The 24,575-nt window shown below is 40.4% G+C and overlaps 2 protein-coding genes across 3 annotated transcripts in view; both read right to left on the bottom strand.

Moving 5' to 3' along the window:
• Positions 1–11,243, bottom strand: part of AXDND1 (axonemal dynein light chain domain containing 1) — a 72,460-nt gene extending 61,217 nt beyond the window's left edge. The window contains exons 1-7 of the mRNA XM_018060656.1: positions 11,206–11,243; positions 10,677–10,869; positions 7,673–7,845; positions 6,759–6,862; positions 4,190–4,310; positions 3,466–3,551; positions 1,098–1,154 (exon numbers count right to left, since the gene is read on the bottom strand). Coding sequence (XP_017916145.1) covers positions 1,098–1,154; positions 3,466–3,551; positions 4,190–4,310; positions 6,759–6,862; positions 7,673–7,845; positions 10,677–10,755 — 620 coding nt within the window. The 5' untranslated portion in view covers positions 10,756–10,869; positions 11,206–11,243. The remainder of the gene's footprint in view (positions 1–1,097; positions 1,155–3,465; positions 3,552–4,189; positions 4,311–6,758; positions 6,863–7,672; positions 7,846–10,676; positions 10,870–11,205) is intronic.
• The window catches only part of SOAT1 (sterol O-acyltransferase 1), a 64,070-nt gene continuing 60,244 nt past the window's right edge, over positions 20,750–24,575 (bottom strand). For both annotated transcript variants that reach the window (XM_005690927.3, XM_005690926.2), the window contains exon 16: positions 20,750–22,944. In XM_005690927.3, coding sequence (XP_005690984.1) covers positions 22,888–22,944 — 57 coding nt within the window. In that variant the 3' untranslated portion in view covers positions 20,750–22,887. The remainder of the gene's footprint in view (positions 22,945–24,575) is intronic.

Genomic DNA, 24,575 nt, shown 5'->3' with positions numbered 1-24,575 from the left:
GTTAATATTGGCTAACAAGGTGTTAATACCAGATACTTCACAATCAAAAAGAAAATGGAAAAGGATAGACAAGAAAAAAAAAGCCTATAGCAAAACGGAGAAATACTAATAGTTAAATGTAGAATATAAAGGTATTTTATATATATTTAGTAATCCCACTTAAAAGACTTGAAACCAAGATTTCAAAGAGAGGGACTTCCTGGTGGTCCAGTGAATCCACAGTTCCACTGCACGGGGCACAGGTTTGATTCCCAGTCAAGGAACTCAGAGCCTGATTGCTGCATAGCATGGCCCCCCACCCCCAAAAAAGGGATCTCGGAGAGAGATTAGCACTCCAGGTTCACTGGAGCTCTATTCACAATAGCCATTGAAGCTCTATTCACAATAGCCAAGATGTGGAAACAGCCTAAACGTCCGTCGATGAATGAATGAAGAAGTATACACACACACACAGGAATATTATTCAGCCTCAAAAAAAAAGGAAATACTTCACTATGTAACAACATGAATGTACCAAGAGGATATCATGCTTAGTGAGATAAGCCAGTCACAGAACAAGCACTGCTTGATTCCATTTACATGAGGTACCTAAAATGGTCAAACTCATAGAATCAGAGAGTTTAACAGCAGTCTGCAAGGGCTGTGGGGAGGAGGAAATGAGAAGTTGCTAATCAAGGGCATAATATTTCAATAATGCAAGGTTCTAGAGTTTTGCTGTATAACACTGTGCCTATAATTAACAACACTGTATTTCACCCTTACAATTTTATTTTTTTTTACAATTTTATTAAGAGGGTAGATCTCATATTAAATATTCTTCCCACAATAAAATTTAAAAACAAGAACCAAAAAAAAAAAAACATTTAAAATGGTAATTTTTTTAAAAAGTGTCTTCTAGCACTTTGATGTTATTATAAATATGTAAAGAATCAATATGCAGTTGGACAAAGAAAGCACTGATTAAATGACAGAAATGTAGGCAATCATTGTCTTGGGTTTCTATGATAATTTTATTATTTTTGTGTAATAAACTATTAATAAAAAGAAAAAAAAATATATTCTTTCTTAGAAACATTCTCAAAATAAACTGTACTTACATGGATGGGAAGAGCAATAACCTATTTTCGCTGTCTGTGAGGAGAGTAGTGTATTTGCTGCAATAAATAAGACAGGGAAATGCTATTGTAAGAAAACTGTTTGGCCTATTTATCACATAAGAAAACATGAAAAACTTAAGATCTCACAGAATTGAGAAGCTTGGAGACAATCAGAAAGGTCCATTGTTTTACACACAAGATCACACTTAAATAGCCTTAGACATCTACAGACACAGATACTTAGATTTAAAACATTTAAGTAAAAGAGCATTAATCACATTTTCCAATATATCACAATACAAAAATTTCTTTGGCTCATTAAAAAAAATGACCTATCAAAGGTGGAAGAATGTTCTAAGAACACCGAAGTCAACAAAGTTAAGTGACTAAACAGGTTACAAAATTAATAAGAACTAGAGATGAAACCAAACCCAGTTTTCCTGATGCCCAACATACACATTTGTTGCCTGGAAGTACGTGCCTATACCTAAGTGGGTATCACAATGAGAACCACATGGCAATTCTTCAAATTCATTGCTATTTATATATCTTTTTTCTTCCTCCAGTTGAAAAACATTTACTTTGTTTCTGCCCCCTACTGGAACACAGTTGGTTAATAAGGTCCATTTTCAGAATTAAGATTCGTGAAAAATATTCAGGGACTGTAAAGGCTCAGAATAGTTTCAAATGTGAGTGTGTGAGAGGGACTAAAAACAATGATACCCTGGGAGCAATGAGTACACCTAGCACCCAGATCTTGGTTTCTGAGAACTCTTCTCCACGAAAAGGAAAACAGTACTTCTCGAAGAAGTGACTCATAGCTCATTTCAGAGCTGGAGTTGGGAAATCCAAGATGAGCCTGAAAATCTTACTGAGCCTGAGAATAAGAGAAAACGGGCACGTGCCTAAAGAACACAAGAGCCAGCTCAGAGGAGCTGGCATTAGCAAAATCTGGAAAAACCTGAACATCAATGATAGCAAAGAAATATGACTCACCAAAAAAAGGGAGAAATCTATGAGTCTATGTTGTAAAACAGCAACTAGTACATACGAGAATGATGGAGCTAAAAAAGTCATCAACAGGATAGTGCGTTGTAAGGAAACACACACTAAAGTATTTGGTGGCAAAATGTTATGAAGGCCTCCAACTTACTCTTGAATAGTTTAAGAGTGTGTGTATGTGTGTATTAAAGCAAATAAGGCAAAATGTAATTACTCAGTGAGTCAGGAGAGAGTACATGGGAGTTCCTTGTCTTATTTTTGTAACATTTTTATAACTTTAAAATTATATAAAAAATTAAGTCACCCCCAAAATGAGTTGCATTTAGTTCCCTTTGGGCATAATACTGTTCTGAAACCCACCATTATAACCAAATGCCACATAACATATGTACTGGATAAGGTGAAATCAATGACAGCTTGTGGATATTTTACTATAAAAACTAGTCCACAGTTTTAGTTTTTCAAATTTCAAATTATGAAACATTCAAGTGTTGTTTCGGAAAATAAAACCATTTTCAACCTCATAAAGCAGGAATCAAAGAAAACTGGAAATGACTAGTTTGAAGTCTGGAGTTAAGCCCTAGAGCATGCATTACGAGGTTTCAACTTAGAGGGATACTTTCCTTTGTCATTGCTCAAAACCATTTCTAAAGAGGAAGCAAGCATTCAGAACAAAGATCTAATTTTTTTCATTCAAAATTAAACAATAGGAAAAAGACAGAGAACAATTTAATCACGAAAATCTCAAAATTTTAAAAATTGAAATATAACTGATTTACAATATTATGTTACTTTTAGGTGCACAGCAAACTGACTCAGTTATATATATGTTTTTTTTTTCAGAATATTTTCCATTATAGGTTATTATAAGATATTGAAGAATTACAGGATATTGAATATTTTATAATTGCACAGTTCCCTGCACCATACAGTAAATTCTTGTTGTTTCAAACTCTTTTAAGTAAGACATTTTTCATTAGTTTTTGATACCTTCCTTAAATTTTATTAGCATGTTAAGCCGAACGTTTACTCATTTCATTGTAGATATTGACTAGGAAAAGGCTCCACTGGTGGTTCAGTGGTAGAGAATCTGCCAGCCAAATGCAGGAGACACAGGTTTGATCCCTGGGTTGAGAAGATCCCTTGGAGAAGGAAATGGCAACCCACACCAGTATTCTTGCCTGGGAAATCCCATGGACAGAAGAGCCTGGTGGGCTACAGTCCATGGGGTCACAAAAGAGTAAGACACAACTCAGCGACCTAACAACTGCCTAGGAACATGAGTGAATTGCTCAGGTTCCTCTATGTCTAGGAAGCAGGAAACAGCTCAACTTGTCAGATATTCAGTATATACCCCAGTACTCACTCATCAAAACACTCTAAACCTGAAACTCCTGTATTTGACACAATATGAAATTCTTCAGGAATCAATGTATCTGTTAGTTTCTTTGGCTTAAAAAGAAAGAACAAGAATAAAAACATTAGATGAGTCATATAAATCCTAATTGCTATCCCAAAAGGATACTATTTATTAACAGATTTTGATTAGGGAAATAACAACACTTAGTAATATGGGTCATGGCAAGGAATAATTAACTTTTAGCAGAAAACAGGTTAAAAAATTAACCATGAATTAAAGAACAATCTTGGTTTTAGTATTAGATAAAGAAATCTATTGACTTGAAAATTGAAGTTATTTCAAATTTACCTTAGCAACCTGCCAAAAATAAGAATTCTACAACTTTTTTTTCTGCCTTTTCTTAAATTGAAATCTAGCTGATTTATGATGTTATGTTACTTTTAAGTACTCTACAACTTTAAACTGTGGGTTTCTTAAAAAAAAAAAAAATCTAGGCTCCTATACTGTATTTTCAAGATTAAATAGTTGTAGTTTGGAAAACTGCTTAAGAGACATTTGATCTTCTCCCAGTAAATTCCCTTTTCTAGAAAAAAATTAGAAAAGTGCCATGAAAAAATTAGAAAAGCTAAACAATGCAGGCCGTTAAGAGTTTCACATGGCTTTATATTTTGAGGATTTTTTTTTTTTTAGGTAGCAGGAGAGGAAGTTATTTGTCAAATACTTGATTTACCTTATGAGGTACAATGACACCATCACGTGACTGCAGTGCATGGTGCGTTCGTGGGGGACAAACCGCACTCTCCCTCGTCTCTCCTTTAACATATTTAACATCATACAGAAAAGAAATATCCCTAAGATTAAAAAATACAAAATAAGTTTTTTGTTTGGCTACTGGATAAAAGTGGGTAATGCCCACACACATCCTTCTAGTGGGTAAAAAGGGACACAAAACTGGTCTCCTTACCTCATACTTTACTTAGAAGGCTGAGGCATTAGGGGTTTTCCCCACATCCTTCCTCTTCTCCACCTCAAACTTCTTTCTCCTTTCCTTCAACCTCAGGTTAAGATGTATTCTATTCCCCAGGATTATTTCCTCCACTTCAGTCCTTCATTTCATCTTTGCCCACATCCTTGGGGATCTCATTCCATCAATTATAATTTCTGTGTATTTCCTTTTCTCTTGGAACATTCCCTCCGATCTATAACTCAGGTCGTTTCTGCTTCTAAAGCTCTTCCCTTGACTGGGCATTGTCGTCCAGTTACCTTCATCTGCCTCGCACTTTCTGCTCAACATTAGACTTCTTACAATTTCCCTGCAATTCTGACTTCATTCCCATCTCTCTGCTGAAATCATGCTCCAGAAAGCTGAGGATGACTTTCTACAGTTAAGCCACCAGTTCTCATCTTCCACTCTTCTTCTGGGGTATTTTCCAGGGTTGATCACCTCACTTTCTAAAAACACTCTCCTCTCCCCTGCCCTCTGTATGACTGGACTCCCTCGGTTCCCTCGTCCCACCCACTCCTTGGACATCTCTGTGACCTCCTGCCTGCCAAATGGAAAGGTTCCACAATATCCTAGCCTCATTCCTCTGCGCTTTCCCTACACGGTCTCCCTTGGCTATGCTATCAAATCTCACCTTATCATACTTGTTACTTCTAGATACTTCTAGTAACTTCTAGTTACTAAATATTTCTCCTGCATTCTAACGTGTCATCCTTCTGTAATCACTAATTCTCTGATACTGTGGAGTAGAGCACCACCACTCTACTCATCAAAAATCTCAGCATCCATGATTGATTCTGTCCCATCCTTTGTCCTCAATATCCGTCACTAACACTTATTGATTTTATCATCACCCTCCTCTTATCTCTTGCCAATGCCAAATCAGGGTAACCGTTGCCACGTAAGGTTATGTATCCACAGTGTCCGAGGACTCCAGTGAGGACATTTCAGAGAGGCCACTATCCTGTCTTACCTACTACAGATCTCACATTTTAAAAATTGCTACTTAGATGTCATTTGACATTAACATTTTAATGTCACATTATTGCTGCACTCAGAGCTAATAATTTTTCAAAAGTACTTCAAATATCTCATAACTACTAATTATTAAATGGTAATGATTAAAGTCATGGTCCACTGGCATAAAATAAAGTACCGATACTTATGACACCAGAGCCCCGGAACAGAGAAGTCCATAGCCTAAATTTCTGCCACTCTTTCTAGCACTGAGACATAACTGAGGAATAACAGCTTATATTCACACAGCAGTAAGAGCAGTGTACAGGTTTACAAGTGCCCTTGCATTCATTATCTCATTCGTGCTTTCTATATCCCTGGGAGGTACACAAAACGGAGTGAGTCTGTTATTCCCTTTTTACAAATAAGAAACTGAACTCAGAAAAACCAAATAATCTACCCAAGTATTAGTAACTGTAAACTCACTATTAAGCGGTATTTCAGTAAGGAGCATGGCAGGAGTTAAGTTTTGTTTTTTTTTTTTGAGGGAAGTTGATAAATGAACGACACACAGAAAATTAGGAGACCACAATCTTCACAGGGAAAATATTGACACTTTGGATATTTTTAGGAATGATACAAAAACAACAAATATAACTCGCTGATTTGATCACTTCCTTGACGGTGGTGCAGTGGCAGGGAATTTGCCTGCCAGTACAGGAGGCGCAAGAGACCTGGGTTTGATCCCTGGATCTGGACGATCCCCTGGAGTAGGAAATGGCAACCCACTCCAGGACTCTTGCCTGGAAAACTCCATGGACAGAGGAGCCTGGTGCAGTTCATGGGGTTGCAAAGAGTCAGACATGACTGAACGACTGAGCACACACACGTGTAAAGGTTAAGGGTTTGCTCTGAGGAAAACCAGGGGCTAAGCACTTATTTTTCAAGTTTTTGCATGTCATAAAACTATGTCACCTAGCTCTTCTCAGAAGTGCAAATAAAAGAGGCCCTAAAGACATTCTGCCTGATACTGTCCCTCCTGCTAGGGTACAATAAGGACAGGAGAGTAAGGGGACAAGTACACAAAGGCACACCAAGGCAAATTTAAATGAGTGAAACGTCAGGAGAGCCAGCTTCCATATCCATCCTACTGATAATAGTCATACACAAAAGGTAGACCCATGCCCTCTTCAGATGGCATGCTGGTTCATTAAAGATACTTTAAGCTTTAAAACTATGATTCTGTGATTTTTCCAGTTCTGCTCCTCCCAAGGAAATCACACAAAATGAGATAATGACTCTGTTCATCTGCCTCTACCCCACTATCTTCCTTCTTTACCTTCCAGCTCCCGTTAGGGAAACTGGATGGTCAATCAGGAATTTGAACTTATTTCTTCGGACAGGGTTATGCCAGACATGGTCAACAGAGCGAGGAAGAGTACCCTGGGGGAAAGAAAACAACCATGAGTACACAGCAGAGGGCGCTCTAGTCAAATGAAATCTATTAATCATTTCTGAGTACATTAAAGGCATTTGGATACTGTTTAGAAAAAGTGTAATTCTTATTCGATAACAAGAATTATTATTGAAACTAGAACAACTTAATAGTGAAAGAAAAATATCAAGACTCCGGGCTTCCCTGGTGGTACAGTGGTTAAGAACCTGACTTGCAATGCAGGGCACAAGGACTTCCCAGGCTGGGGAAGATCCCACAAGCCTCGGAGCACCCAAGTCCGGGCTCCAAAACTACTGAGTCCAGTGCTCGCGAGGCCAGGAACCACAACTAACAAGCCCACATGCAGCAACCAGTGAAGCCTGGGCACTCTAGAGCGTGCGCTCGGCTATGACCGAAGGGCTACTGCAATGAGAAGCCTGCATGCTGCAAGGAGAAAATAGGCCCCGCTCTCTGCAACTAGAGAAAGCCCACGTGCAGCAATCAAGACCAAGTCAGCCAAATAAATAAACAAGTAACTTTTTTTTTTTTTAAAAGAAAAACATCAAGACTAAGACTAGTAATGATCATTTAGGTAAATCACACAGAAACAGGTTAATGGATATACTCATGTATTTCCTTGAAAGTATTCATGCAAAATATTTTAGCTTTCAATCTAGGAAATTAATTTTAAAATATCCTTAAGACAATCTGGAATATAAAACATATTAAATAAATACTTAATGAACTGGATGTCAAGATAAATGTTCCCAAGTACTTTACACACACACACACACACACACACACACATACATACACACCTTTGGAGTTTTAATTTTCTTAGGAGGCAGTAAGTTTTCAGGACAAGGACCAGCATTGGCCGCATTGGTCAGAGAAAGCAGAACTTCCTCAGGGATGAACTCATTTTGAAGGGAAGTAGGAAGGGGTTTTGACCGATCCACCAAAATTTTTTTCTCCTTTAGTTCAGGAAGTCCTAAGAAAAGAATGGGAAAGAAAAGCTTACTGTAGTTTTTTGTTGTTGTTGTTGTTAGTTAGTTAGAGATTTCCAGGCTGTCTCATCAATCCTATATATATGTTGCTGACAGAGAGAACCATTGCCTCCGGTTGTCAAGAATAGCAACAATATTTAAAACACTGTATCATCTAGTCAAGAAAAAAAAACAACTCATACTGTTTGCCCTACTCTTGTTACCGAAATCACAAATCCGTGTGTCCTATGCACAGTGAAGCCCATCGATATTAAACGTTACTGTTTGGAACAGAGAAAGGTTTATTACAGATTCACATGAGGAAATGGGTGGCTCATACCCTAAGAACCCCAAAGTTACGGAAAGCTTTCAGCAAGTCCCTTTAAAAGCAAAAGGGGGGGGATGGGCGTGGTTAGTTGTTGCAGACTTCTCAGTGTCAGATTCTTTGTTCTTGAGGTCCAGTCATGGGCAGGTAGTGATGTTCCTGTAAATCTCTACCAGATGAATGGTATTCTCTGACCTGACAAGGAAGAACAAGGTTACAGGGTATAACTTTCACCCTCCAAGGTCGCAGTCCCAGCTAAGAGGAGACAGAGCTCAATTGGCAGCTCCCTCAGGGCCAGGTTCCCACACGCTGCCCAGCTGTCATCCCTGAGGGAGCCAGGCATCCAACCCAACCGGCCCTCTGCTCCCTCAGGCCACCCAAATGGGGGAGACCAGGTCTCACAGATTGCAACCCAGGCAGACAGCCATTGCTCTTAGGTCACAGAGACAGGGAAGGGAGAATCTCACTGCTGCCTCAAGGCCTGGACCAAGGCTAGTGGAGGGCCTTGGTGAGGGCTCTGGAGCCCCACAGGCTGTTCCCCGGGCCCTTCAGCTCACCCCCTGGCCCAAACCTGGGTAAGCTGGAGGGCCTCCAGGAGAAGACCTGTATCTGTCTCTTACCTCACTCTCCACCTGATGACCACATCACTGATCCTTGATTGAATCACTTCCCCAGTGATTCCTCATTGACAGTTATCAGTGGGTCACTGCGGTGCTGACCAATGGCTGAGAAGGACAACTGACAATCCTTCATTAACAGTTGGTTGCTTGCAAGCAGGGCTCACTAAAGCAGCAAGCAACGGCTGAGCAAGACCTGTTGCCTAGTAACAGGGTGTGGCGTAATGAGGCACAGTAATGGCGGGCTGCTAAGGGCTGCGCTCATTCTGCTCTATTACACTCACATCAGACATGAGTTCAGAAACTCATGTACAATGATAAACCTCCATTACTCCAAATTCAAAACTGAAAACAACTCACTTAACTTGATCAGTTAACTGGGATAGCATAAGAATGATGGGAATATCTATTTACCCTTTGATGTGAAAATCACAAAAGAAATTTCTTCAAAACTGTCAAATTACTTAGTAATTTTTTCTATCTAAGTTCAAAGGTGAAAATTCAATTGGAACATTTACAGAGTGGAAGGGATTTGAGTTGGATTTAACAGAGAATTGCGATTGTTAGAAATGAAAAGAGTAGAATCAGTTCAGTGCAGTTCCCCAGCAGTGTCCAACTCTTTGCAAGCCCATGAACTGCAGCACGCCAGGCTTCCCTGTCCATCACCAACTCCCAGAGCTTGTTCAAAAACAAACAAACAAAAAAAAGGAGTAGAATAATCTGAGCAAATTAGTAAGGTACACTCGGTACAAAGAATGTTCTGCAGAGTTCAATGAGGGCAGATGATTTATAAAGAGAAGGTGAACACCTAATATAGGAAAAGTCTCCTATGTAGTTAGTCAAGGAGGGCTGGGCTGTCACTCTTCTTAAAGAACTCTCCACTAATCTATGCTTCTCACATAGCATGGTTTAATTTTTGTAAGGATGTATTATGCTTTATTGACCATCAGAACACCTGAAGTTCACATTACCAAATCTTTACCTCTTGCGAGTTTGGGATGGAGTCAGAATATCAGAATAAGAAAAAAAAAAAAAAGGTAAGTGGATTTTAGCAGAGTCTCTCCTAAAAACAAGATGTAGGTGAGCTGGAGGAGCCTTTAACATAACAAGGGGAGAAATGAGTCTGGCAGATTCTTATTCTAGAACAGATCTGCACGTCTATATATGAATGAAAATCTTATGTAAGCACCTTCATTCAGAGTAATTACTAAAACCTGATACAAATTCTTGAGAAGACTCTTGAGAGTCCCTTGGACTACAAGGAGATCCAACCAGTCCATTCTAAAGGAGATCAGTCCTGGGATTTCTTTGGAAGGAATGATGCTAAAGCTGAAACTCCAGTACTTTGGCCACCTCATGAGAAGAGTTGACTCATTGGAGAAGACTTTGATGCTGGGAGGGATTGGGGGCAGGAGAAGGGAACGACAGAGGATGAGATGGCTGGATGGCATCACTGACTCGATGGACGTGAGTTTGAATGAACTCCGGGAGTTGGTGATGGACAGGGAGGCCCGGTGTGCTGTGGTTCATGGCTTCCCAAATAGTCGGACAGAACTGAGCGACTGAACTGAACTGAACTGATACAAACTAGTTCCTTAACAAAGAAAAACCCCCCAAAACCCAGAAAGTACTGTTTCAAACCACCACTGGTACTTAAAATAGGTTGAATTTAGAACAACATAAAACTCATCAGCATTTGAAAAAAAAAATTACAATCCTTACGCGGAGTAGGACTGCAAAATATTATAAAAGGCAAGGCTTTTTATTTTATTTAAACAAGTATATTAGTAAAACAAAACTAATTAAAGCATCTGAAATCTCAGATTAAGGAAAAAAGTGAATGGTTGTGATTTATGATTATGGTCATGATTACTTATGCCTTGACGAACGTTACCTGTCTCTTCCTTGGATGCAGAGATTTTCAAGTTTTTGCCCTCAGGTGTTGACGCGGAGGGTGTTTTCGGGAGTGACATTATAAGCAATGCCTAGCACTCTCTGTAAGCAGTTGAAATACCCCTCTGGAAAGCTAATCTACAAACCTATCACCAGCATGCAGTACTGGGATTTGGCAGAGTTGCAACACAGACCTGCAGGGAAAAAAGAGAGACATAGAAGGGAAGGGAGGGAGGGATACCCGTTTAGTGTTCATGCTAAATTTGGAGTTTACAATTTATCTACCTTGGGTTTTCTTTGGGGAGATTTCTGGGCTCTCCCAAGATATCTGATGCAACTAAAATACCTGGGCCCAGGCCGGGAAGGACACGCTGGGCCCACCCCTCCGACCACCGGCACCACCTAAGGGCGCCCCTGGCTTCCCCACAGGCCGCCCTCGCGCTCGCAGCTTCACCGACTCGAGGTCGGGCAGAACTCGACCTCGTTTCTGCCGTCAGAAGTGATGGGAAACGGACACTTGCAACCCGTACCCGTAAATTGTGTTTCCCGCCAGACATCTTGTCGCCACGCCTTTCCCCGGACGCCTTCGTGTTGTCATGGAAACCCAGGACCCCGCGCCTTGGCAACCCTCAATGGCGGCTGCCTTCGGCGGTGCCGGCGGACGACGGAGACGGCTAAGAAACAGTCTCTCGGGGATCGGATGTTTTAAATCATAACACACTTTCAGTTGCATGAAGAATAAAACGTTTAATCGAGCCGTTGTTACGGAGTCAGAAAGTGTCTGGATCCCAGGGCTTCCGAAACAGGTGGGCGCCAGGGCGCAGGCGCTAGCCAGTGTCGCACCCCCACCCCCTCTACCTCCCCACTCTCCCACCTTGGGACCAAAGGCGGAGTCCGACTCGAGCGAGTGTTTCGCCATCCCTTCATTCCACTTTTTTGTTTCCTCTGTTTTTCCACAAGCCAAATTCAGGGGGAAATGGGGTGATCAACAAGTATTGAGTTCCCATCAATCCTATCAACTGAGGCAGTATTGCGGATGCTGCCTCTGTCCTTGGCATTTCCATTGAATCTTCCTTGGATACTTAAGAGCCACTTGCGCCCGCGCCCCTCATACCCCAACCTCTACCCCCATTTTCCCTGCGGGCGGAAGGCATTCCTAGGTACAGAAATTTTTAGCTGGAGGTCGGTGGGGAAATTGCACCTGAGGCAGAGACAACCCGATCAAATCGTTGGGTCTTACTGCTTAAAAACATGTTCACAGGAAGTTATGTGATAAATACATTGAAACAGAGGTGAAAACCCCCTCTCAACACCACCATTATCGGCTCTGCTGTACCCGACCCACAGCAAAGCCAACTGCCATCTGATTATGATAAAGGAAAATACACTTTATCGCAAGGTGCTAAGCAAGGAGAGCAGGCTCTAAAGACCAGAATTCCCTGATGGCTGTCAGTGAGGCGCTTTTAAAAGCAAGGTGAGAAACTGGCCACAGGCACCTGATTAGCTTGTAGACATTTTGACAGCTTGATTGCGGATTAGTGGTGAGTTAACCAGGTGTTATTTCAGGAGTCAACATCAACCTTACTATTCCAAACAGTCTGGGGTCTATGTGCTTTCAAGAGCATTCAGTCAGTGTCTTCCGACTGGTGGTGGGGTTACTATCTGTAAAACAACTGGAGGATATGGCTCAGAATATTTATCTATAGCCTTTGAGTAGGAACTAAGCGTCCCTGACTTGCTTAAACTGTTATTTTATCTTACTTGTTTTGTTTCTAAGTGTTCTCACTTCTCTGAATTTGCTCTTTGGAACGTGGAGAAGGCCTAGAAGGCTAAAGCTTTTCTGCAAACAGGAGGCAGGGGATGTGGGGTGGGATCTGTCCCCTGGAAGGCCTTGGAATTCTGCGGCCCAGATTCAGGATCACTTTGTATTAAGACGGAATCTTAATGCTAAGTAGTGCTGGAGCATCCCTGCATTTAGATGAAGCTGTTAGGTGTCATTTCAGGGGTTCTGAAGAGCTGCAGTACCATAGTCCTTTATGTCTCAGGGCAGAAAAGAATTTAGCAAGAGGCAAAGTGATGGAGAAGACTCTTGAGAGTCCCTTGGACTACAAGGAGATCAAACTAGACAATTCTAAAGGAAATCAGTCCTGAATATTCACTGGAAGGACTGATGCTGAAGCTAAAACTCCAATACTTTGGCCACCTGAATCAAAGAACTGACTTACTGGAAAAGACCCTGATGCTGAGAAAGACTGAAGGCAGGAGAAGGGGACGACAGAGGATGAGATGATTGGATGGCATCACCATCCAAATGGATGGACAGGAGTTTGAGCAAGCTCCGGAAGTTGGTGATGGACAGTGAAGCCTGGCGGGCTGCGGTCCACAGGGTCGCAGAGTTGGACGCAACTGAAAGTGATAGATGTGGGACTTCACAGGTGGCCCAGTAGTAAAGAATCCACCTGCCAATGCAGAAAGAAGACACAAGGGACTCCAGTTCGATCCCTGGGTCAGGAAGATCCTCTGAAGTAAGAAATAGCACCCCACTCCAGTATTCTTGCCTGGAGAATCCCGTGGACAGAGGAGCCTGGCAGACTAGTCCAGGGAGTCGCAGAGTGTGACGCAACTGTGCACACAAAGTGATAGATAGGAAACGATTTATTAGAATAGGATACTTGTGAGGTTTACAAGTGGGTGGGAAATTTCATACCAGGAAAACTTGCTGGACTACTATTTTATAATCAAAGGAAAAGTGGGGAGAACTTCTTCGACTTTCTTGAGTAGACATCATGCTTCCATCGTCAGCTCCTCCTTCAGGCTGAGCAGGGGAGTTTTCTTGCCTCTAGCCCCTGGTCAAGCTAGGTCTGCAAGTTATTGTTTATGTGCGCAGAGACCATGTCCTAGGGATTATTAACTTACTGAGCTCACTGGGCAGGATGTGGCTCTCATAGCACCATTAGTTTATTATTTGGGGCATGTGTCATCCTTTTGTTTCACGGTTTTGTTGCTAAGCAAACCTGCTCTATTGCATAATCATTAACTTACAGGGGCCTCCCACATTTTTTCTATTTACAGCCCCCTGGGGGGACTAATTTTCATCACCTATTGTTCTTCAGTCGCCAAGTCATGTCCAACTCTTCTGCAACCCCATGGACTGCATCCCACCAGGCTCCTCTGTCCATGGGATTTTCCAGGCAAGAATACTGGAGTGGGTTGCCATTTCCTTCCCCAGGAGATCTTCCCAACTCAAGGATCAAACCCACATCTCCTGCTTGACAGGTTCTTTACCACTGAGCCACCTGGGAAGACCATGTCCCTTTACTCTGTCCCTATCACGTCCTCTTCCAGGTGTTTACCCTTTTATGCTTAAAAGCGGGTAAAGAGCAACGACTGATCAGTGGTTATTTCCAGGTGAGAAGGGATGTAGGCCTGCCTGGAGGAGGAGTAAAAACTTGGCTGAATGTCCATTCTCTATTTGGAGAACTGCAAGTTAATGTCATTCTAGCATTAGCATCATGTCTAAAATTAGCCCTCTTAGATGTTAAGTATTGGAGGATGAGTCTACAAAAAAGTTAAATTAAGAGAAATACAGCAGTAAGCATTAGAAAGTCATTAAAAGAGATTATGACCATGATTTTGAAGATTCAAACTGTTTTACCCCAAGGAGTTTCCAAATCTGGAAGAGGATCACTTAAGGCCTCAATCTGTTTTAGTTAGGCCTAGAATGTTTTATATTTGAGGGTCTATTGAGTCTTCTCAGTATAGATTTAATCTCATTTTTTGTTAATATCCGTTGGTGATGAAAATGGCTTCCCTACCCCTCTATGGACAGAATTGTTTTTTGGTGTTAGTTATATAGATGGCATCTCTAGGCAAAGCCACTTTTGGACTTGGACCCCACTGGCCTTTTGATTGTGACAGCATCAAAGGCTGAGGGACCCCCATCACTCTCTAGCATCTGAGGCATTTCCTCTTCCAATGCCCTGCTGGTCACTCAGTCATTATCTATTCTTTGAGGCCCCACTGACTGGAGCCCACCAGGCTCCTGTCCATGGAATTCTCTAGGCAAGAATATTGGGAGTGGGTAGCCATTTCCTTCTCCAGAGGATCTTCCCGACCCAGGGATCAAACCTGGGTCTCCTGCACTGCAGGCGGATTCTTTACCATCTGAGTCACCAGGGAAGCCCCTCCAAAGCCCTGGCTGCTTGCAAAGGGCCCATCGATCACAATCTTTCCTCCCGTGTCCCTTCTGTCCACACAGGGCACACTGATTTTTGTCTGGGTACCCATGGGCCTTGTGGCCCACCATGGCCAGACTGGCACAGAAAGCCTGGTCTCCCTGTGTTTGTCCTGAGTGGACAAAGCCATTGTCACCATCTGGGCCTTTTGTTTATCTCTGGGTGCGTTCCACCTTTTTGGTCATATCTCTGTTATTGAAAAACCAAATAAACCAGTTGGACAAAATTGCTCATAGGGGTCTGAGGGCCAGCAATTGTTTTTTCAATTTTGTGTCTGATGTCTGGGACAGACTGGCTATAAAATGCATAGCCAAAAGGGCCTGTTCCTTGGGGAAGGGGGATCCACATTTGTATACTTTTTAAAAGCTTTCACTAATCTCCCTTGAAAAATGGCAGAATTTTCCTCTGGTCCCTGTTGTACTTCTTCCACTTTTTTTCCTAATTAGCAGATTTCACTGTAACTTTTTTATACCTTCTATTAAAAACAATCATATGGTCCCATCTATCCCTATCAATAAATTTAGTAACTTCATTGTGGATCTGCCTTAGGGACAGCTTTGTTCCCCACCTGGTGTACTGAATGGCCCTCCTGGGCTTGGGCTGTCATTTCGTCAGCATGGACTCTGGCTACCAGTATCATATGCTGTTCTTTCTCAGGGGTGTAGCAGTGAGATAAAAATCTGTGAATTCCCCCTGGTGAAATCAAAAGATCTGATTAACCAGGTGAACTCCTGTGTGACATGTTTGGGGTCCTCAGAAAAATCCCCCAACTTACCTGCCAGATTTAGATCAGACACTGAAAAAAGCTCATTTCTTGATTTTTATCAGAAGTTTCTCTTGGAGGCAAAACCATAGGGGCACTTAGTGATAACTTACATAGCTGTAGGTAATAGCTAAACCGAAAATTACCCCCTTGGTTAACTTGGAGTACAAAGGTCTCTCCTCACCCTTGGGTGTGTTTCCCCTGGGATAATAGCCTTGGTTTGAGTAGCCATTTCCATAAATATAGCAGCTTTCATCAAAACAATAGTTAGCTACTGAAAAGTTTTCTTCTCATGTTAAAATCCACCATGTAATTTAATTAAGAATTTAATGACTTTTCTAATGCTTATTGCTGTATTTCTCTTAAATCTTTTTGTAGACTCATCCTCCAATGCTTAACATCTAAGAGGGCTAAAAAAAGATGACGCTAACCAGAATAACATTGACTTACAGTTCTCCCAACAGAGAAGGGACAGCCAGATGTTACCCCTTCACTAGGCTGACCTACGTCTCATCTTATCCAGAAGTAGCTAATGATCATCGATCGCCCTTTACCCACTTTTAAGCACAAAAGGTTAAACAACTGAAGTGGGGAAATAATAGGGACAGAGTAAAGGGACATGCAGGTGATTAAACAGTTAGTCCCACTAGAGAGTTGTAAATAGAAAAGGAGGGAGACCCCTTTAAGTTAATGATTACTCAACAGAGCAGGTTTGCTTAACCACAAAACGATGTAACAGAAGCATGAGACAAGCCCCCAAATAATAAAACAATGATGGCAGGAGACTCACACCCTGCCCAGTGAGCTCAGTGAGCTGATGGTCCCCAGGACACACCCTCTGCACACATAAAAAACAGTAACTTGTAGATCTTGTTTGACCATGTAGGGACAAGAAAACTCCCCTGCTCAACCTGGAGGAGGAGCTGACAATGGAAGCATAATGTCTACTCAAGAAGGTCAAAGAAGTTCTTCTCCCCCTCCCCACTTTTGCTCTGATTATAAAACTGTAGCCCCAGTAAGTTCTGGGATGCAGTCTTTCTCACTTGCCCACTTGTAAACCTCTCGTGTCCTATTCTAATAAATCACTTATCTCTCACTTTGCCTCTTGCTAAATTCTTTCCTGTGTTAAGACATAAAGGACTATGGTACCAGAGCTCTTTGGAGACCCCCAAAATGACACCTAACAGTTTTGTACATGCCTCTAGTCTGAAAAACAAATGTCAGAAGGGGAGACAACTTCTCTTTTCATTCGTCATATTTCTCAGTACCAAGCATAGTGCCTGGCACAAACACCTTCAATACATGATGTTTCAAAATCAACTGAACATGTTAGGACCAAACGGGAACCAGGACAGGCTCTAAGGGGCAGGCTAGGCCTGAGGTTTGGTCTCTAGAAAAGCTGAGGCACTGGGAATTCCTGCAGGCAGTGTAGCTAGACCAATCAGAAAAATCCCTGAAGCCCTCGGCCGGCCCCAGACCCGAGCCAATCCAGATAGGGATGCGAGGTCTGAAAGTCCTGCATGCGTACGGTTTAACCAATCAACTATGCTGTTACAGAAACAAAGAACCGTCTGTATAAGAGTATAGTTTCCTTGTCGACCTCAGCAGGTGAACTGGACTGCTAGTTTTAATTCAGACTAGATTGGATGGCATTTATATTTTCACGTGTATACATAGGCTCTCCCCATTTTCATCAGCATCCATTAGTTTTTGAACTTTATGAACTGGCATTGAGACATGACAACAATGTTTTGTTGCACCAACTTTTATTAATTTTTACAGTGCAATACATGTTATTTTTCAGAGACAAACCAAAGTTTAATTTCTCAAGGTTCATGCTGTTTACTTCAGCAGCATTTGATGGAAGATCTTTTATATACATTTGTAATAGATGAAAAATAAACCAGACTGCAAATCCTTCTTTCTTTTTAAAGCAAACCATGTACCAAGTTTTTTGGTTCAAATTGTATAGGATAAGTTAAATTGCATTCTGTTAACCAATATGCATATTTCTGTAAGTATAGTTATGTTGAAATAAAGTTTTAAAACATTAAAAAAAAAAAAAAAAAAAGAGTATATGTGATTCAGTGCTCAGGGCTCTTGTTGGATTCCACTGTGCTGGATGAAACCTGGCCCCTAACTCGAGCTAGCAATAAACCCCTTTATGCTTTTGGATTGCTGTGACGTCTTATTCTCTCAGTTATTGCTTCATTGCTTCTGTGTTTATATGCTTAGATCTCTGGGTTTGGGGCTAACAGCTGATAGAAATATGAGCAAAGGGTTGAAAATAAAAACAGTATAATCTCTATGGCCCCTGTTAATTCTGAACACGTTGGATGTTTAGGCTACCACTTCCTTTAAGATAAGCTAAAAAGCACCACAAAGCATAGTGATGCATCTGCTAGCATAAAGGTTGGCCTTCTGTTGGGAGGGGCATAGTCACTGCAGAAGTGTGAATGTAACAATGTAGAAATAAGGAAGAAAGCATTTAGAAAAAAAGGAGTACAGAGATAGTTTTAGATTTTTTTAAAAAACTATCACTTCTGAAATCAGGCCTCTATTTTTCTCAAGTCTAAATTAGCTATTTAGAATAAGTCTTTACAGGGAAAACAAACTTTATTAAGGATTTAGTAGATTATATGGCTTGTACAGCTTTCCTACTAACCTAAAGCTTATGAATTTTAGCATCTATTGACTTTCAAACTAAGCATTAAATTCAGGGTGGGGAAGAGCACCAGTGGACCAAGCAAGAAGGACTCCTCTGTTTCAACCAGTGTGCTGCTGCTAAGTCACTTCAGTCGTGTCCGACTCTGTCCGACCCCATAGACGGCAGCCCACCAGGCTCCTCCGTCCCTGGGATTCTCCAGGCAAGAACACGGGAGTGGGCTGCCATTTCCTTCTCCAATGCATGAAAGTGAAAAGTGAAAGTGAAGTCGCTCAGTCGTGTCTGACTCTTTGCGACCCCATGGACTGCAGCCTGCCAGGCTCCTCCGCCCATGGGATTTTCCAGGCGAGAATACTGGAGTGGGGTGCCATAGCCTCCTGTGTAACCGTATTCTACCTTCTTTAAAACCTGGGTTCCAGCACTCTGTGACCTGACAGAAACTTCAGTGATGTTAGAAACTACTCCAATATTTACATGAGCTTCACTAATAATATTCCTTTATTCTTCAAAACATTTATGTCCCAGTTCCTTCCATTTCTGAGCCATCAACATAAAATCCTGGAGATGTGAAAAAATGTCCAACGCAGAACTTTCTTTGACTGTACACACACACACACACACACACACACTACTGTATAAACTATGTAAGTTACATGAAATTTTCCATTAGTAAGTCACTTAAATTTTATTAACAGAAGTATGAACTGTCTTCCATTTAGAGATTTATTCTACCTTCTAAGACTAGAAGTATTCTTATATTGGCACAAGAAAGGCCATATTAGTCTCTGCTATCACCACAATTTCTAAATATTATATACACTAGTTCTAAACACTTAATACTTAGGTAAAAGCAGAAATACTTATATAATTCCACAGAAAACAAAAATATTTTTTGCATAAAAGACCTCAACAATTCATAACTTGTATCTTTTTTAGGCTATGTAGCCCATGTGACCAACTTTTACAACATAAAATGTTCCATTATATTTCCTATGAAAACTTCAGGGTTCAATTTTTCAGGCAAGTAAAATTTCCTTTTAGAAGTTTGCCACCCTACCCTAATACTAAACAGATAAATCTGAAAGTAATTTTGGATCTGGCAACAGGAATGCTTTTAGCAATCTTGTTACCAATTCTATTACACGAGAGCCTATATTACATCAAGGTGCAAAGCCAATGCACATCATCCTGAGAATCTATTTAAAAGAAAAGTATATATTTTGGGGAGCATGCAGGAAACATTCTCCTTGCCCAGGTCTTTTTCTTTTTCTTTTTCTTTTTTAAGGATTCCAATGAAATAATACTAAGGATTTAGGTTTGAAATTTATGGAGAGTAAGAAAATAATGAGGCCCTATTTCCACCAGGGCTACTGGTTTGTACCAACCCTGTGTGGTAGTTATTATCCCCATTTTACAGACAAGGAAAACTGTGGCTCTGATAAATTCAGCAACTTTGGGTCCCAATGCTAGGAAGTATGAGGTTACCTTAATTACAAGTCTGTACATGAACTTTTTGTTTTTGCCACACTGGTGGTTTACAAACTGGGTATTCTGAGTAAGAGGAAATGGGTATAACCAAACAAGACGGGTTCCAGCCCTATATCCCTATCTGAACCAGAAGCAGCTATTTTTTATGTTTTATATGCTGGGCTTAAGACTAACTATTTTTTCTTAAAAGGTTTCAAAACTAACATATTTAAACTACTAGTGTATTAATGTAATGTACTAGTGTAATGTAAACTACTAGTATTATTATGTATTAGGCCACCTACTTACCACAGTTATGCTAGTTTATCTTCGTAATTTTCCCCCAGAGAGAACAATTAACTTTATTCAAAATTACATAATTCTACACAAAACAAAATTATTTTTGCATAAAAGGCTTCAACAACTCATAACTTACATCTTTTTAGCCTACGTAGCCCATGTAACCAAATTTACAACATAAAACATTCTGTTATATTTCCTATAAAGACTTCAGGATTCAATTTTTCAGGCAAGTATAGTTTTCATATAATGATGAAAATTGCCCATACTAAATGAATTGCAGCCTCGGTTTTCTAATTAAGCTCTAACATGAGAAAGCAACTTTACCTAGGCAATTGCAGTAATTAATCCACCAAAAACCAATAAAAGCACCCTCCATTTTCCTTCCCTATCCAGAACTGAGAATAAAAGCATCTAACAAATGTATCACATTAGAGATCTTAGTTGTTCTCTTAGGTAACACACCCAAACTTAGGATTATACTCTATAGGAAATTAATTAATTCTTTATAGGAAAGAAATTTTAAACTCATTACTTTTCAAAAGGAAAAAACGTATCATTCCATAAGTGAAAATCATTTCTACTATTAGCAAAAGAAGGGAATGAAAAAAAAAAAAAACCTCAATAAATCTTTCTGAAACACATTAGTAAGAAGTTTCAGTTTATTTGTTTAGAAGAGTGTAAGCAGTTCTCTAAAGGCAAGACTTTCGTTAAAAGCAGCTAGTAGTAAGATCATGGCTGTCAAACTGATGTCTTTCACAGAAAGTGGCTTTTCCTTTGAGTGTTTCTAAAAATATCTTAGGACAGTCTTATCATTCTAAACAGTCTATAATTATATACGTATTATTTGCTGTCACTTTAAAATCTTGGGTAGAAAAAAAGTACTAATAAACAAAGGGAGGATGAGAGTTTAAAAACAAACAAAACCCAGCCTTGATCAGTGTAATAAATACAGTATTCAGAATGAGTACACAGCAACAAAGTCCTCTCAATGAGAGTGTACATTCACAGTACTGAACAAAAAATACAGACCTAAGAATTCCATTCTCTCGCTTCAATAGACTGGCTTATTGATAACCACATCTTAAACCTGTGTGCTTTTCTCAGCTCCCTCTTTATATTTAAAATGTAGTTCTAAGTTCCAGTGATTGACTCATTTTAATTTTTAGAAAAATGCTGGAAATTGTGAGCTATATTAAAGCAGTCTTACTGGAATGTTATTCCATTACAACTACAATACCACTGTACAGATAATTACTGCTTGGGAACATGTGGAGTACCTTTTAAAAATAATCTTCCTTGAGGTACGGTTTTGTCTGTTGAGGGCGGATTTGCCTAAGCTCAACTGGACCAAAAGTATGGGAAATAAAAGAGGGGACTTAGCTGGGAACTTGCAGTACACATAAAGTTATGACTATTAAGAAATTTTACTTACCTTTCTGTGAGATTCAAATTGACTTTAAATCAATTTGAAAAAGACTTCTCACAACTTTCTAGACAGCAGTAGGGCTGCTAGAATACCAAGATAATAGCTTCTCAAGTAGGCTGCTTTCCCAGTTTTGAGTAATTAAGTCCCCCTTCTTTGGGGTGGACCCACATGGTCTCCAAAGCTCCATCTTTACAGACATAATCATACCTCATAGAAACAACCAAAATAATTCCTACACACCACATTGTATTATTAGCCCTAGGCATCTTATAACATGGGAACATCACACAATAAAGTACATTTTCTTGAAAATGATCACCTATTATTTACTGTACCTAAAGTACTGCCATTAAGAATAATTGAGCGAATGCAAAAGCCAGCTTCTCTGGATCTTTAGTATTCCCTTTAATATTAATGGTGGTGGTTAATACTTACGATACAGACTCACTAGTCTGCAAAATAACTGAAGTCAGTATTCATTAGATAAAACAACTATACCAATGGTTACTTCTAAATAACTTCAAAGAAATTATTACCTGAAAGTTTAAACAATAAAAAATTTATCTTCCACATAAGTTCTACAATAAAATAGTTTAAACACATGATTGATTCTGTCATACATTAGAAAATATTTTTCTTTGTCCGGCCTCACTTCTTTTTCTCTTCCCACTTTTGTCCCCTTCGATATATAGTATTATGGATGCAAACTCAAGAATTCAAGGTATAAGGGATAATTTTGCTTCACAGATATCATGACTACATAGTATAACAAAAACAAGATAAAAATTGAATAGACCTGAACTTTAAAAAAAAAAAACAAATTAGGATATGTAATAAGATTATATTTGGAAAAATAGAGATTTTCTCTACTAGAAACAGCAAAACATTCCACATTATTTTCTTTCCCAATTGCATGGTTAATTAGCAGACATTCCAATAGTGTGCATGAAAAAATTTCTAAGTCACTTAAGTGATTTCTTCAGCAGTGTTCTGGCTAACTCAGTGGCCAAGAAAACATGACGTTTGGTCTCTAATTAGATGGAGTTAAGAAACAAAACCAAATTTCTGAGATTTAAGCTGATATGACTTAACAAAAATCTGTCGTTACATCAGCTATAAGTTTCCCTTCTCCCAAAAAAAGAAAAAAACTCGACTGCTTAAAAGTGTCCAAACTTCCAGTAAACTTCTAACAGCTCATTTTCAGGTGACCTAGGAATGGAGTGAGCCATCTGTAAAGCCTGAAGTGGTCCAAATAACACAGATAACTTCATGATGGCTGAAAACAGACGCTGGCCCCAAGTCAGGTAGAATACCCAATCTTCAGTGTCAAGTAAGGAAACAAAGTCCAAGCTTCTAAAACACGTAACGACAAGTCCAGGAACGTGGCCGAATATAATCCAGAAACGTGGGCTTCAAGGGGGAAAAAAAAGGAAGAGTAGTTTATTTGTATGCTCTGTATATATGAGGTATGGGGTAGATTAAGGGGGTGCTGTTACGTACTGTACTGTCTTTTTAAAACTTTTATTATGTATTTGTTTATTTTTGGCTATACTGGGTCTTCGATGCTGCTCGGGCTTTTCTCTAGTTGTGGCGAGTGGGGGATACTTTCTAGTTGCAGTGTGCGGGCTTCTCACTGTGGTGGCTTCTCTTGCTGTGAAGCAGAGCCTTTAGGGTGCAGGGGCTTCAGGAGCTGCAGCCTGTGGGCTCAGCAGTTGTGGCTCCCAGGCTCTAGAGTTAATGGCTCAATTGCTATGGCACATAGGCTTAGCTGCAGCATGTGGGATCTTCCCAGATCAGGGATCGGACCCAAATGTCTCCTGTGTTGGCAGGCAGACTCTTTACCACTGAGCCACCGGGGAAGCCCACATCCTGTACATGTCCTAAATGCCTTCCAGCATTTAAGCTATAAGCAGCTCACTAATTCAAAAAAAAAGTCCACCATTTTTATCTACAGCACAGATTTACTTGCTTTAGAAGCTTTACATGAGGCTAAGTCCAGTAAAATTTACAAAACGGCATGGACTCCTGACCAAATTTCAAATGGACATTACCCTTTTTCTGTATCTTGCGTTTTATTTTATGAGCACCAGCCAAAATCTAAATGGTGGTGGGTTAAGGATGATAATATACACAAATTACTATAATAATACAAAGTTTAAAATTTCTGAATTATCTAAATGAGGAAGAGGAGAAAGTTCAGAAATAGAAGAGACTGGAGCAAGAACTGGAAAAAGCTTCATGGGTGACACTGCATCCCAATTGGATTTTGATAAAATCTGACGGGTGAAATCTGAGTGCAAAGAGCAGACTGACGAGAGACAAGAGTTCAGAGCAACTGGTTCAAATGCACAAAGGGGATCCGTAGGGAATAAGGAGGGGGTTGAGAGCAGCACAGCAAGATCAGGGTGGGCAGCAGAAGCTTTGGGAGGGAAACTGGTTGATTTGATTTCGAGTATCTTTAGTTATGGGCTCCCCAGGTAGTGCAGTGGTAAAGAATCCACCTGCCAGTACAGGAGGTGCAAGAGACGCAGGTTCAATCCCTTGGTGGGGAAGATCCCCTGGAATAGGAAATGGCAACCCACTCCAGTATCCTTGCCTGGAAAACTGCATGGAGCCTGGTGGGCTACAGTCCATGGGGTCACAAAGAGTTGCATGCCACTGAGCACACATACATCTTCAGACATAGGTGCCAGGGAGAAATACCCAGGCGGACGTATCAAGAAGCCCCCGCCCCACCCCGCCAACATTTGGGAGTTATCTCTAAGCAGCGAAAAGCTAAAGTTCTAAGAATGACACTCTCACATAATTACAAAAAAGAAAACAAAAACAAAATAACATGATTGAGAAAGTAGCTGACATAAGCATAAGTAAAACAGACAGTGAGAAGCCGCTGGATAACACAAGGAGCTCAGCCTGGTGCTTTGTGACAGCCTAGAGGGGTGGAATGCCAGTGTTGGGAGGGAGGCTCAAGAGGAATGGAATATATATATATAGCCGATTAAAGCTGTACGGCAGAAACCAACACAACACTGTAAAGCAAT

The sequence above is a fragment of the Capra hircus genome, chromosome 16, assembly GCF_001704415.2.
Source record: "Capra hircus breed San Clemente chromosome 16, ASM170441v1, whole genome shotgun sequence".
NCBI classification, from domain to species: domain Eukaryota; kingdom Metazoa; phylum Chordata; class Mammalia; order Artiodactyla; family Bovidae; genus Capra; species Capra hircus.
Note: the sequence above shows the minus strand (reverse complement) of the source record. Positions and strands in the feature narration are given on the sequence as shown.